The sequence below is a fragment of the Grammomys surdaster genome, unplaced genomic scaffold, assembly GCF_004785775.1.
Source record: "Grammomys surdaster isolate TR1022 unplaced genomic scaffold, NIH_TR_1.0 126391, whole genome shotgun sequence".
Classification (NCBI taxonomy): Eukaryota; Metazoa; Chordata; class Mammalia; order Rodentia; family Muridae; genus Grammomys; species Grammomys surdaster.
In genome coordinates, this window is record NW_021621185.1 from 1,152,507 (window position 1) to 1,165,497 (window position 12,991).

At 37.3% G+C, this 12,991-nt stretch overlaps 1 protein-coding gene across 3 annotated transcripts in view; it reads right to left on the bottom strand.

Moving 5' to 3' along the window:
• Positions 1-12,991, bottom strand: part of Slf1 (SMC5-SMC6 complex localization factor 1) — a 74,791-nt gene that overhangs the window by 18,192 nt on the left and 43,608 nt on the right. For all 3 annotated transcript variants that reach the window (XM_028760105.1, XM_028760107.1, XM_028760106.1), the window contains 2 exons: positions 9,162-9,290; positions 8,224-8,389 (listed from right to left, as the gene is read on the bottom strand). In XM_028760105.1, coding sequence (XP_028615938.1) covers positions 8,224-8,389; positions 9,162-9,290 — 295 coding nt within the window. The remainder of the gene's footprint in view (positions 1-8,223; positions 8,390-9,161; positions 9,291-12,991) is intronic.

Here is a 12,991-nt window from a genome sequence, read left to right on the forward strand (position 1 = left end):
GCTGTTGTGAATTGAACCTGAGTACTTGGCAAAAGTAACAACTACTCTTAACTGACGAGTTAACACTCCAGCCTTAAAATTACTATTTAATGTAAAATTTACCTTGACACTAATAGGTATGAATAAAGGTGTCTTGCACTGACTTTGAGAAATGATTTCTGTAATTATTTTACTGTGTGTCTGAATATGGTGATTTTGTATCCATGATGGTAAAATTCTATACAAATTGACATTTTAACGTCTGGACTTGGGTGCTTTCATACTATTTTCTTAACTAGCATATTCATACAGCAACAAGGCCAAGACTAAACAGGGCAGTGTAAGAACAATGCAACTGATTTTTCCTTAAAGCATTTGAAATTACATGTCGTTAATGCTTTTATTGTGTGTGGAGAGGGGGCAAAGGCATGCCACAGAAACTGTGGTGTTGCTAGAGGACAACTTCCAAGAGTTGATTCCCTCTCCACCATTTGGGAACTGGGGATGGAACTCAGGTCACAGGCTTATCAGTAAATGCCTCGCTCCCTGCTGAAGCATCTTGCTGACTGAGTGCTACTGTTTTCTGGAATATGTATACTTTGGAAAGGATTGAAATTCATTTAGAAGAGTGAATAAAATGGTCATAGGAGGCAAATGGAGGAAAGGAAGTGGGTGGGAAAGGGGAGGGGGGATTCAGGATTAGGTATGGGAAGAGACAAGATAAAGGGGCCAGATAGGGTCAGGAGAATGGATGGAAATCTGCGGCTGGCAGGGGTGGGGACATCTTAAGGATGTGCCAGAGACTTGAGATGGGGGAGGATCCTAGGAATCAATGGGGGTGACCTTAGCCGAGACTGACAGCAGAGATGATGTGGAACCTGAATAGGCCACTTTTTGTGGAGTGATAGGGACACCAACCTACCCACACAACTTTCCACCAAAAATTTAGTCCATCTACAAGAATTGCAGGGGTGGGGATGGAGCAGAGACTGAGGGAATGGCCAACCAATAACAAGGCCAACTTGAGATCCATCCCATGGGCAAGCGCCAATCTGAGACTATTAATTATACTGTTATGCTTACAGACAGGAGCCTAACATGGCTGTCCTCTGATAGACTCCACTCAGCAGCTGACTGAGACAGATGCAGAGACTCACAGCCAACCACTGGACTCTTATGGAAGAGTTGAAGGAGGATTAAGAGTCCAGAAGAGGATAAGAACTCCACAGGAAGACCAACAGAGTCAACTAATCTGAACTCTTGGGGCTCTGAGAGACTGAACTACTACCTGGGCTAGATCTAGGCCTCCCCACAAATATATAGCCTTGTCTGGCCTCAGTGGGAAAGGATGTGCCTAACCCTGCAGGGAGGATGAGATGGGGGAGGGGTCATGTGAGGGGGTGACTTGGTGGTGGTGGGGGGCAGCAATCAGGATGCAAAGTGAAAAAATTAAAAAAGAAAAAAAAGAAAACGGTAAGTAAACCATCAAAGGGGGGAAAAAGGCCAGCTTGGAATATTGAAATGTTTGTAAAAGCTAAAAAAGAGAGTATGAATTACTCCAAGAACCAGCAAAGAAACAAAGACATGATTTGCATTATACACACCCTTAGAATGTCTTTCTAACATGTAAACTTCTATTACTGTACATTCTGTGAATACAGTTCTCTTTTATGTTAGTATAAGGAATCTGTTTATTGAAGTTCACAATCTACCAAAGCTGATTAGACTGTAACAAGGAACAAACTACCAGCGTGGCCTTTGGTTCTTTCTGACTCCTACTGCTATCTGTGACAAATTACTCTGCTGAAAAAATGTAAGCAGGATGCCTCTTCCAGTTTTATACTCTGGCATTAGAATTATGAGAAAGCCTGTTGCAATAAACTTGGCCTCTAATGAAGGCTAGGATGCTGTCGGCAAGTTACTTAAACTTTATATTAGCTATCTCTAAATATAAGCTAACATCCATTTCTACATATAACTGTAGGGTCATATTTAAATAGCAGTTAAAGACATTGCAAAGAAAGGAGGGAATAACTAGCCATCAAAGCTTTAGAAAATGTGCACTCCCTCCCTAACCTTGACTTTGCTCACCTCTGATCTCTGCCAAGGAAAGCCCAAAGCTTTCTCAGATTAATGACAATGAAATTTATGCCATTGTGTCACTCAGCGATAGTTGCTGATTGACATTATGACAAAACAATATTAACATAAACTGAGGACTTCTGTTTAGCTAATGATTTAAATTGAATGCTTCAACTCAGTGAATCAAGAAACAAACGCTTTATAATACAGAAAATGATGTCTGTGAACATGCACAGAATTCTTCAAACTGGAAATTGCTAAAGAATATTTAATTAAGTATGAGAAAGACTTCTAACAGAAAGGTATTATAATAAAATGTAAGTTGGTAAGTTCAAGAAATTTAAATGTTAAATACAAATGTGCAAAATTTAAAACCAGTTTTTGTATTAGGAATGATGCTACTAAAATTTGCTGCAGATTGCTTCTCAAATATGTTGCATTTACTTATAAATCTGACCAAAACCTTTAAGTATGTATAAATTTATTTCTATTTCCTTATGTTTGCTCAGTAGTTTCTTATCTATAGTTGACTTGTACTTTAGCAAAACTGTGAAAACGTTTTACTGTTTTCAGTTTTAGAGGAACAATATCACTTATGTAATCAGAGGAATGAAAAGGGGTGGTTCTATAAGGAATATTTCCTATCTTAAATGATTATACTGAATAAAAAGTAAAGCAAAAGGCAAACAGTAATTTTTAAGGATACATTAAGATTATAAGTCCTTACTAGACTGTTAGTAAAGTGTAGACAACTCTATCTGCTTAAGTAGTTTACATTTCCAGACATTTGCATGGTTGCACATCTTTAATATCAGATACTTGGGGCCAGTGACACAGCTTAGTGGATAGAGAGGCATCTGCCACCCAGCCTAACAACCTGACAATGTCCCCATTTATCTACAAAGTAGAAAGGGAAAATGGACTTCTGCAAGTTGTCCTCTGACCTCCATATGCGTGCTATGGCATGTGCACATCCATATTCATGTACAGAATATAAATAAAGTGCAGTTAATTAAAAATAGCCACAGTCACACAATAGGATTACTTGGTAACCATAAAATCTAGGAGCAATTTTACTTTTTCAGGTTGTTTTTAACAGGGTATTGGGGAACTCTGTCCCCCTCCCAGGACATTACTATTATCTCACAGAGGAGAGAAAAATGTCCACAAGGCAGTGTCACTGAGGTCCAAGCTGCCCCTCCTCAGGATCTCTACACGGGACCTAGTTGTATGAGTGACAGGTGGGGGAAGCTATTCTTCCAGGCTGTATTAGTAAGCTTCCTATATTCCAGTAGATAACTCCTCACTCATATGCTTGTTCATAACCATAGTTAAACTCATGTGTTTGTCAAGGTAGATATGTGTGAAATAGTTACCTTAATTTGAAGTTGGTACCTTATCTGGGTTAAGGAGACATCTGTTCATTATCTCCCCGGGGAATTTAACGCAGTATAGTGCCTTATAAAGCCCAGGCTGACTTTACATATAACTGATGACAACCTGAACACCTGATCTTCTTGTTTCTACCTCCTAAGTAGGATTCAGAGATATGCCATTAAGCCTAGCTTAAACTTTTTCTCTTATTTTTAAAATTCAGTTATTGTATTAAAGGAAGACTTGGGAATTTTGATAAACAGTTTTTGAAAACAGAAATGTCAGCTGAAATACACAAAACATTTTTTAAAATAAACATTAAGTTATGAGAAATGTTATGCCAAGATACCTAAACATTTGATGGACGACTCAATACCAACCTAACTTTGTCTTAAACAATTTTTCTCATCCTAAATGACGGGTAAAGATACAGAATTGGGGTTTCTGTAAGCAAAAGGACGCTGGTGAGAAAGGCCATAAGCAGAGGCTTAACTCATCCCAGGCCACGTCTCTGAGAGGGAGAGTGAATGACAGATGCTGCAGACCCGTGAGTCTTTGTCATTTGGACTCAGAGTCCCTCAGATATGGACACAGGGATAGGAAAACCCTTCACTGGAAGAACACTCAGGCTCTTGGCGGAAGTAAAGAATACTCTCCCTGTAAAAAGGTATTTTGGGTTTTGATAAACTGTTTCTACAAACAGTTATTAAAATAGAAATTAAACATTGTAAATGGTAACTAGTACAGAAAAGAAAATAAAAGACTAGAAGTGGAAAACACAGGAGACCAGGAAAATAATAATGAAGGAAGAACAAAAAGGGCTTCACACATGGAAATAAACAAAACTGGTAAAGATACAAAATAATTGTTATTGTAATGTTCATAGGAAAAAAGTGAGACACCTTTTAGTGAATTAAAAAACACAAAAAAAGTCACAGCAGGAACATAAAAGATCTATAACTATGAAGTACAAAACTTAAAAATACAGTCAAAATGTTTAGCAGCATACTAGACACAGCTGAAAAGACTTAGTAACCTAAAATTTTTATGAACACACTATGTTAGTAATTCTGTAAATATAGAAAAGCACCCCAAACTCTCTACAAAAATTCAGGACAGCAATAAGTAGTGTAAGTTTAACAAACTTAAATAACAGTTAATAAACAGATCTGAGGAATTATTTAAAAGCTGGAGGCGACACAGAATTTCACTCTTTAGGGATGAGTTTGCTACCAGAGCACTCTACCCTACAAACTATTCTGTTTACTGCCTTCAAAGAATATATTCTAACTGCTAGCTATGGCATCTTAATTACTAGTAGCATGGCATTTCCATATATGTTTGATATATGTTTCTAAAGCTGTTTGATAAGATAAAGAAAACTTACAAAGTAAAAGCACCTCCAATGCCCTGTAAAAATGTAGGACAGAAATAAGTAATGTAAGTGTAACAAATTTAATTAATAATTAGCAAACAGATCTAGTTGTTGACAAACAGAACAAGTTGGTAACAGGGAATACTCTAAAACTACAGTGAAAACACATCGTAATATCCTTTAGGGCCAAAAAGAAATGGTCAATAAATTCTGGAAAGCAGAAAAACACAATATTTCACTATAACTTCCTATTAGAAATTATCAGACAAGCACAGCCAATCACACAAAACCCATTCATAATTGCATGTCACCATCCACTTGCAATATTAGAATATATATCTCTGGAGGACTGGTGAGACTATTTGGTGTAAGACTGCTTGGCTTGCATAAAAAGAAGCTCTTGGGTTCAATCCTTAGTACTATATATGTCAGAAGAAATCAAACTTAACAAAAGAAAACACTAGTTAAAAAACAATCCCACCCTAAATTAAAGTATTAAATATATGAAAAGAAGGTTAATTGTACTACAAAGGTAATTAAATAGAAGTATTCTAAACAGAGGCTAAAAAGAAAACGATTCAAGAATTAGAGAAGAAAGATAAAAGAATAAAGGAATAATTAAAAGTGTGAATTTATATTAAAAAATAGGCAACAAGTCATCAAAGGCAGATTATCTGAGGCAACCAATGTTTTCTATAATACACTCAAACTATAATCTTTATTTCCTTTATATCCTCATACATCGTTCTACACAAAATACTCAGCAATTTTCCTCCTCTTTTGACCTCATATAACAATATATAATGAGTATCATTCCTTGTCAAGTTATCTAAATTCACCTTCTTATACAAATGCACAGGAGAATATCATTTCATCGTTGACTAAGACCTAGGGAAACATGCTGCTCCTGTCCTCACATAACTAGGTACACTTCTACAGCACAGTACCATGCGTTCACATGTACAGGTACAAGTACTGATGTGATAATTACGGTACTGTACACATATTTCCAAACGTTCTTCGTAGGGAAGAGACTGACTGCTCCCCTTCACATTCTAATGGACATGACACAAGAAATTGCTTTTAAGTTTTAGAAGTAGAGAAAGGGGATGACAGTCCAATTCAGTAAAGTAAAACAGACAGTATGGTAAAGCCTGGGTAAAACTCAGTGCCTGAGTTTTGAAGATAAAGAAATGCAATTTTTTTTCAAATTGAAACTTTTATTTAGCTTTTGTGACTCATAATAAGAACGATAGTCCTACTCTAGGATATTGTAAGTAACAAACATGAGAAAATGTGTAATAGTGTTTATAAGAGCAGCTAGGATAGTGTAAGTGATAAGTATAAATACGTCATATGTTTTAAATATTTTATAATGTTTAATAAATAGATTTAACATTTTAAAGAATTTCTGTTTTGCTCACAGGTTGCCATTTTATAGCATTTTCATTTTCCACTTAGTTATAGTTTTATTCATTAGAAGGACATATTTATACTATGAATACAAACTTTGCTTGTTATTTTTTCTTGCCATGTGTTTTCAGGTATATGCCTACTTTTAAACGGTATAGTTCAACTAAAAGCAGCTAGACTGTGGACCATCGAGTTCTTGGTGATGTATTTTTCTTTAATATCCTTTACCATATCTTTTAATCTTAAGTTCATTTATATTTGAGACAGTTTAATGTTTTCTTATACTTAATGTTCCAGGACATTCTGAAAATAGGTAATGTACTCTAATTATAAACTTCAATGCCAGGTAGAAATGTATTTACAAAAAAATGTTTCAGCAAGTATCAATATCTAGTAAGTTTTAAACCTAACCTAAACTTTTTAATGTGGTACACTCCAAAACAGCATGGACTACTTTTTCAGTGCACCATTTTCATAAAAAAAAGAAAGAAAGAAAGAAAGAAAGGAAGGAAGGAAGGAAGGAAGGAAGGAAGGAAGGAAGGAAGGAAGGAAGGAAGAAAGAAAGAAAACATTTAGAATTATAACTAACTACAGACTTTAAAATACTGCCCAAATAACTGTTCCTGAATATTATGCCTAAGTGAGAGATGAAGAAAAATCTGCCCTTTAAGGAAGGATTGTTACAAGTACATAAACTATATAGCAAAAAGTATTAGCCGGGCGGTGGTGGCGCACACCTCCCACTTGGGAGGCAGAGGCAGGCGGATTTCTGAGTTCAAGAGTTCGAGGCTAGCCTGGTCTACAGAGTGAGTTCCAGGACAGCCAGGACTACACAGAGAAACCCTGCCTCGAAAAACAAACAAACAAACAAACAAACAAACAAACAAACAGTATTAGGCTCAAATTTTTTGGAGAAATTCAAACTATAAAAGGAACAGGAAATACATACACTACTTCAAAGGACAAAAATCTACCAGTATCTGTTCCTTGAATTGCTTCCAATACACATACCACAGATTTCAAAATGTACTGTTTCCTAACTTCACAGATGTTCAAGACTCTTGCGTTCAATATTATTGGTGGGGTACATCGTGTGAAGGCATGTCTCTGTATATTCAATGTTATTTCTGTACCAGCTGAGAGCTAAATGAGGGCAGGATCTTGGTATCATTCCTTCCTCTCTTGCATAAGACAATGTAGATTTGTATCTGATTGGCTGTAATAAAAGTGCTGACAGCCAATAGCTGGGCAGGCAGTGGAAGTTGGAACTTCTGGGGAGAGAGAGGGAGGCTGAGAGAATATGTTTGACAGAGGAAATGGAGGTGAACAGATAGACCAGAGCAGAGCAGAGAGGTAGAATTAGAACTAAGTAGAAGTAGGCTAGTTGGTCAGGCTAAGTTAGAGCAGCTGGGCTGGGCGGTGGTGGTGCACACCTTTAATTCCAGCACTTGGGAGGCAGAGGCAGGCGGATTTCTGAGTTCGAGAGTTCGAGGCTAGCCTGGTACAGAGTGAGTTCCAGGACAGCCAGGGCTACACAGAGAAACCCTGTCGCGAAAAACCAAAAAAAATTAAAAATTAAAAAAAAAATAAATAAACAAATAAAAAATAAGTTAGAGCAGCTGGGAGACTGCTGTAGCAAAGGGCTAAGGTATAAAATATTTAAAAAGCTCTGTGTCATTATTTATATCACTGGCAGGTACGCAGAAAGTCCTGCTAGATACTGTGATGCCTATATATACTTTCCATCTTCCTAAATTCTTCAAATCCTCTATAGATCACTTGCAGTAACTAATATAATCGAAATGTTATATGCATGAATATTATAGCAAAATGTTGAGTTAATAATGACAAGAAATCTGCATGTGTTCAGTAGAGATAAAACCTTTTCTGAATATTTTTATATGCACTGGGTAAATCCATATTTTTGAAACCTACAGATAAAGAGTGCTAACTGTGCTTTTTTCATAGACTTTATTCTTTTGTATATAAATCCTACTTACATCATTAGACTTGCATTTTTCCTTGTGAGAATATATAGTCCATTCCAAAAGCATATTTACTGGTTTTGTCAAAAGTCCTGAAGTTTCACTTCCTGACCAAAAAATTTCATGAAGAATTGCCTTTTCTGTTACTTTTAGACTCTGAGAATCTGACCAGTCACATAACCTAATGAAAATATAAACAAATATTAAATTATTAGGCCAATTTAATCATGGCAGTTATTAGATTTATTTTGATAAGCAAGAATGTTTTTGAAAAGGTGATCATTTTGAAAAGGTGATCATATATAATTATCATGACATAACACATGACAGTAATAAAGGATAAAATATTAAAAGTGGCCTCATAGGCTGGGTATATCAATTTAAGCAGGCATTGTGAAGGCCACTTAGTCTCAGTACTCGAAAGGGAGAGGCAGGCAGGTCCTTAGGGCTTATATAGCTCACTACTCTGTGAGCTCCAGGACAACAACAGATCCCTGTGACAATAAACAACCTGGATACTACTGAGAAATGATTCTCAAGATTGAACCTCTGGTCTCCATATATATGCAGACCCATGTGCATTGATACATACACATGAATGTACATATACCAATAGGGAAAATGGTCTAAGTCAAATAAAATTCAGTAATATATACTCAAATGCCATACTTCAGTTTCAAGTAAATTAAAGAAAAACTTGAGCAATATAAGATGGACCACCTTAGAATCATATTTTCTGATATTTGATGGTTTTATATGACATTTAGAAATAAATATAAATTTCTAAAATATACATTTTACCAAAAGAAGAATAAGAAAAATATGAACTGAAGAGAAAGAAAAAAACATAAGCAAACCTTTACTGCCATGGTTGTGTCTGAAAATGAAAACAAACCTCTAAATTAAACATAAAACAGCAGAATTACAGAAAGACATTTGTGATTAACACTTACTTTTGACTTAAATGCTTTACTTCACCTTCAAGTAAATTAAAGAAAAACTTGAGCAATGTGAGATGGACCACCTTAGAACCAATATTTTCTGATATTTGATGGCAGAAACCTTCATTGAAAAGACAAGACCTGAAAAATATGGACTCAATAAAATATCTCATAAAAATAGTTACTGGATAATTAGTGGACAAGATTTTTCTTTTTTCAGGCCTCTAAAATTTGAATAAAACCTTAAACAAATTTAAGGTAAGTTCAAAAAAATGTTATTAGTATTTCCTTTAAATTTAAATCATGACAAATTTAAAAGATTTAGTTCTTAACACAACAATAGTTTTCTGGTCTCAAGGTAAATTTTAACAACTGACAGTATTCTCTTTGTCCATTTCAGATAAGAAAAAAGACTCAGGAATTTCATCAAGTCCTTTTGATGCAAATTATGCATTATAATTTCAGTTTATAATACTGTAATATCTTTCCTTATGCATGATTATTTTCATTTCCATTACTTAATAAGGAGGGTAAATGGCTTCATAGTTAAGAGTTTTCAAAATTCAATACTTTATTTGTGTCATCTGTCATAATCATGTACAATAGAACTTTAAATGATAATTGCTATGTTCTACTATATTGGCCTGTGCACTTGAAAGAAGAGCTGGCTAGTACAGTTCTTTGATAAATGCGTGCATGAACTTATTAAATAAACACATGTCTTAAATTTATGTGTGTATGTTTCTGCCTGCATGTATGTCTGTGCAACTCTCTGTGTATTTGGTGTCCATGGAGGTAAGAAGAAGGTTAGGGGACTGGCTCCCCTGGAACTGAAGTCATAGAAGGTTGTGAGCCAAGTGTCTGAACTCCTAAGCCATCATCTCTCCAGACCCTGCAGTATGTATTTAATTTTTTTATTACTATTATTTTTTTTTTACAGTCCAGTCATTGCCCCCCTCCCGGTCCAGCCTCCAACAATTTTCCTCATTTCTGTCTCCAAGAGGATGTAACCCTGCCCCTGCCTGCCAGGCCTCCTCACTCCCTGGGTCCTCAAATCTCGAGGGTTAGGTGCATCTTCCCCCACTAAGGCCTGACGGGGCAGTCCTCTACTGTATATGTGTCTGGGGTCTTGAACCAGCTGCCCGGTTGGTGGCTCAATGTCTGGGAGATTTTGGGGGTCCAGGTTTGTTGAGACTGCTGGTTTTCCTATAGGGCTACGCTCCTCCTCAGCTTCTTCCAGCCTTTCCCTAATTTGACCACAGGGGTCCCCAACTTCAGTCCAATGCTTGGGTAAAAGTATCTGCATCTGTCTCACTCGGCTGATTGTTGAGGCTGATTGTTGAGCCTCTCAGAGGACCACCATGCTAGGCTCCTGTACATCTAAGCCTCAGTAATAGTGTTACACCTTGGAGCCTCCCCTTGAGATGGATCCCAAGCTAGTCCAGTTTCTGCAGTACATTTAAACAGGAACAATTCTACGTGAGAAATTTTGATGTGGGACAGCAACCCCATCCCTCCACTTGATTCCCTGTCTTTCTACTGGAGGTGGACTCTAGGAGTTCCCTCTCCCCACTGATGGCATTTCATCTGAAGTCCCTCCCTTTGAGTCCTGACAGTCACTCACCTCCAGGTCTCTGGTACGTTGTAGAAGGCCACCACCCCACCTCCCCACCTTATCTCCCTAGGTTTCCAGTTTCCTTCCTTTATGCTGGTCCTCAGGGCTTCTTTTCCGTTCCCTCTGCCCACTACCTGATTATGTTCCCCCTTTTCCCCTCCCCCTCCCTTCTCTCATCCAGGTCCCTCCCTCCCTTTGCCTTCTGCTTTCTTCTCCCTCCCAAGTGGGATTGAGGCATCCTCACTTGGGCCACTTCAGCTTGGTAACCTTCTTCAGTTCTGTGGACTGTATCCCAGGTATTCTGTAATTTTTTGGCTAATATCCACTTATCAGTGAGTACATATCATACATGTCCTTTTGGGTATGACATATCTCACTCAGGATAATATTTTCTAGTACCATCGATTTACCTTCAAAACTCAAGATGCCCTCCTTCTTAATAGCTGAATAGCATTCCACTGTGTAAATAAACCACATTTTTTTTTATATCCACTGTTACGCTGTGGGGCATCTAGGTGGTTTCCAGCTTCTGGCTATCACAAATAAGGCTGCTATGAACCTAGTAGAGCATGGGACCCTTGTAGTGGTATAGTGGGACGTCTTTTGGGTATATGTCTGAGAGTGGTAGAGCTGAGTCTTCAGGTAGATCTATTTCCATTTTTCTGAGGAAGTTCCAGATTGATTTCCAGAGTGGTTGTACTAGTTTGCAATCCCACCAGCAATGGAGGAGTGTTCCTCTTTCTCCATATCCTCACCAACATATGCTGTCACCTGAGTTTTTGATTTCAGCCATTCTGACTGGTGTCAGGTTGAATCCCAGGGTCATTTTGATCGCATTTCCCTAATGAATAAGGATTTTGAACATTTCCTAAAGTGCTTCTCAGCCATTCAAGATTCCTCTATTATGAATTCTCTGTTTAGTTATACTCAATTTTTTGATTGGGTTGTTTGGGTTTTTTGGAGGTTAGCTTCTTAAGTTCTTTATATATTTTGGATATTAGCCTTCTATTGGATGTAAGGTTAGTGAAGATTTTTCCCAATCTGTAGCTTGCTGATTTGACCTATTGACCACATCCTTTGCCTTACAGAAGCCTTTCAGCTTCATGAGGTCCCATTTATCAATTCTTGATCTTAAAACATAGCCATTGGAGTTCTGTTTAGGATATTCCCCCCACCCGCCATGCCAATGAGTTCCAGCTGCTTTCCCACTTTCTCTTCTATTAGATACAGTGTACCCAGTTTTATGTTGACGTCCTTGATCCACTTGAACTTTGAGCTTTGTGCAAGGTGACAAACAGGGATCTATTTTCATTTTTCTTCATACAGACGGCCAGTTAGACCAGCACCTTTCCACTGTGTACTTTTGGCTTCTTTGTCAAAGATCAAGTGTCCATAAGTGGGTGGTTTTAATTCTGAGTCTTCAATTCTATCCCATTGATCGACCTGTCTGTCTCTGTACTCTCTCTGTACTAATACTATGCAGTTTTTATCACTATTGCTCTGTAGTACAGTTTCAAGTCAGGGATAGTGATTACCACAGAAGTTTTTTATTGTTAAGAATTGTTCTCGCAGCCGGGTGGTGGTGGCGCATGCCTTTAATCCCAGCACTTGGGAGGCAGAGGCAGGCGGATTTCTGAGTTCAAGAGCTCGAGGCTAGCCTGGTCTACAGAGTGAGTTCCAGGACAGCCAGGGCTACACAGAAAAACCCTGTCTCGAAAAACTAAACCAAAAAAAAAAAAAAAAAAAAAAAAAGAATTGTTCTTGCTATCCTGGGTTTTTTGGTTTCCCATATGTAATTGAGAATTGCTCTTTCCATGTCAGAGAAGAATTTGTGGTAATTTTGACGAGGATTGTATTGAATCTACAGATTGCTTTTGGGAGGATAACCATTTTTACTATGTTAATCCTACCAATCCATGAGCATGGGAAATCTCTCCATTTTTTGAGGTCTTCTTTGATTTCTTTCTTGAGAGACTTAAAGTGCTTGTCATATAGATTTTTTACTTGTTTATAGAGTCACCCCAAGATACTATACATTATTCATACTATTGTGAAGGGTGTTGTTTCCCTATTTTTTTTCTCAGACTGTTTATCATTTGCATAAAGGAATGACTGAAGTATTTGAGTTAATTTTATATCCAGACACTTTGATGAAGTTGTTTATCAGTTGTAAAAGTTCTTTGGTAGAATTTGTGGAGTGGTTTATGTATACTATCATATCATCTGC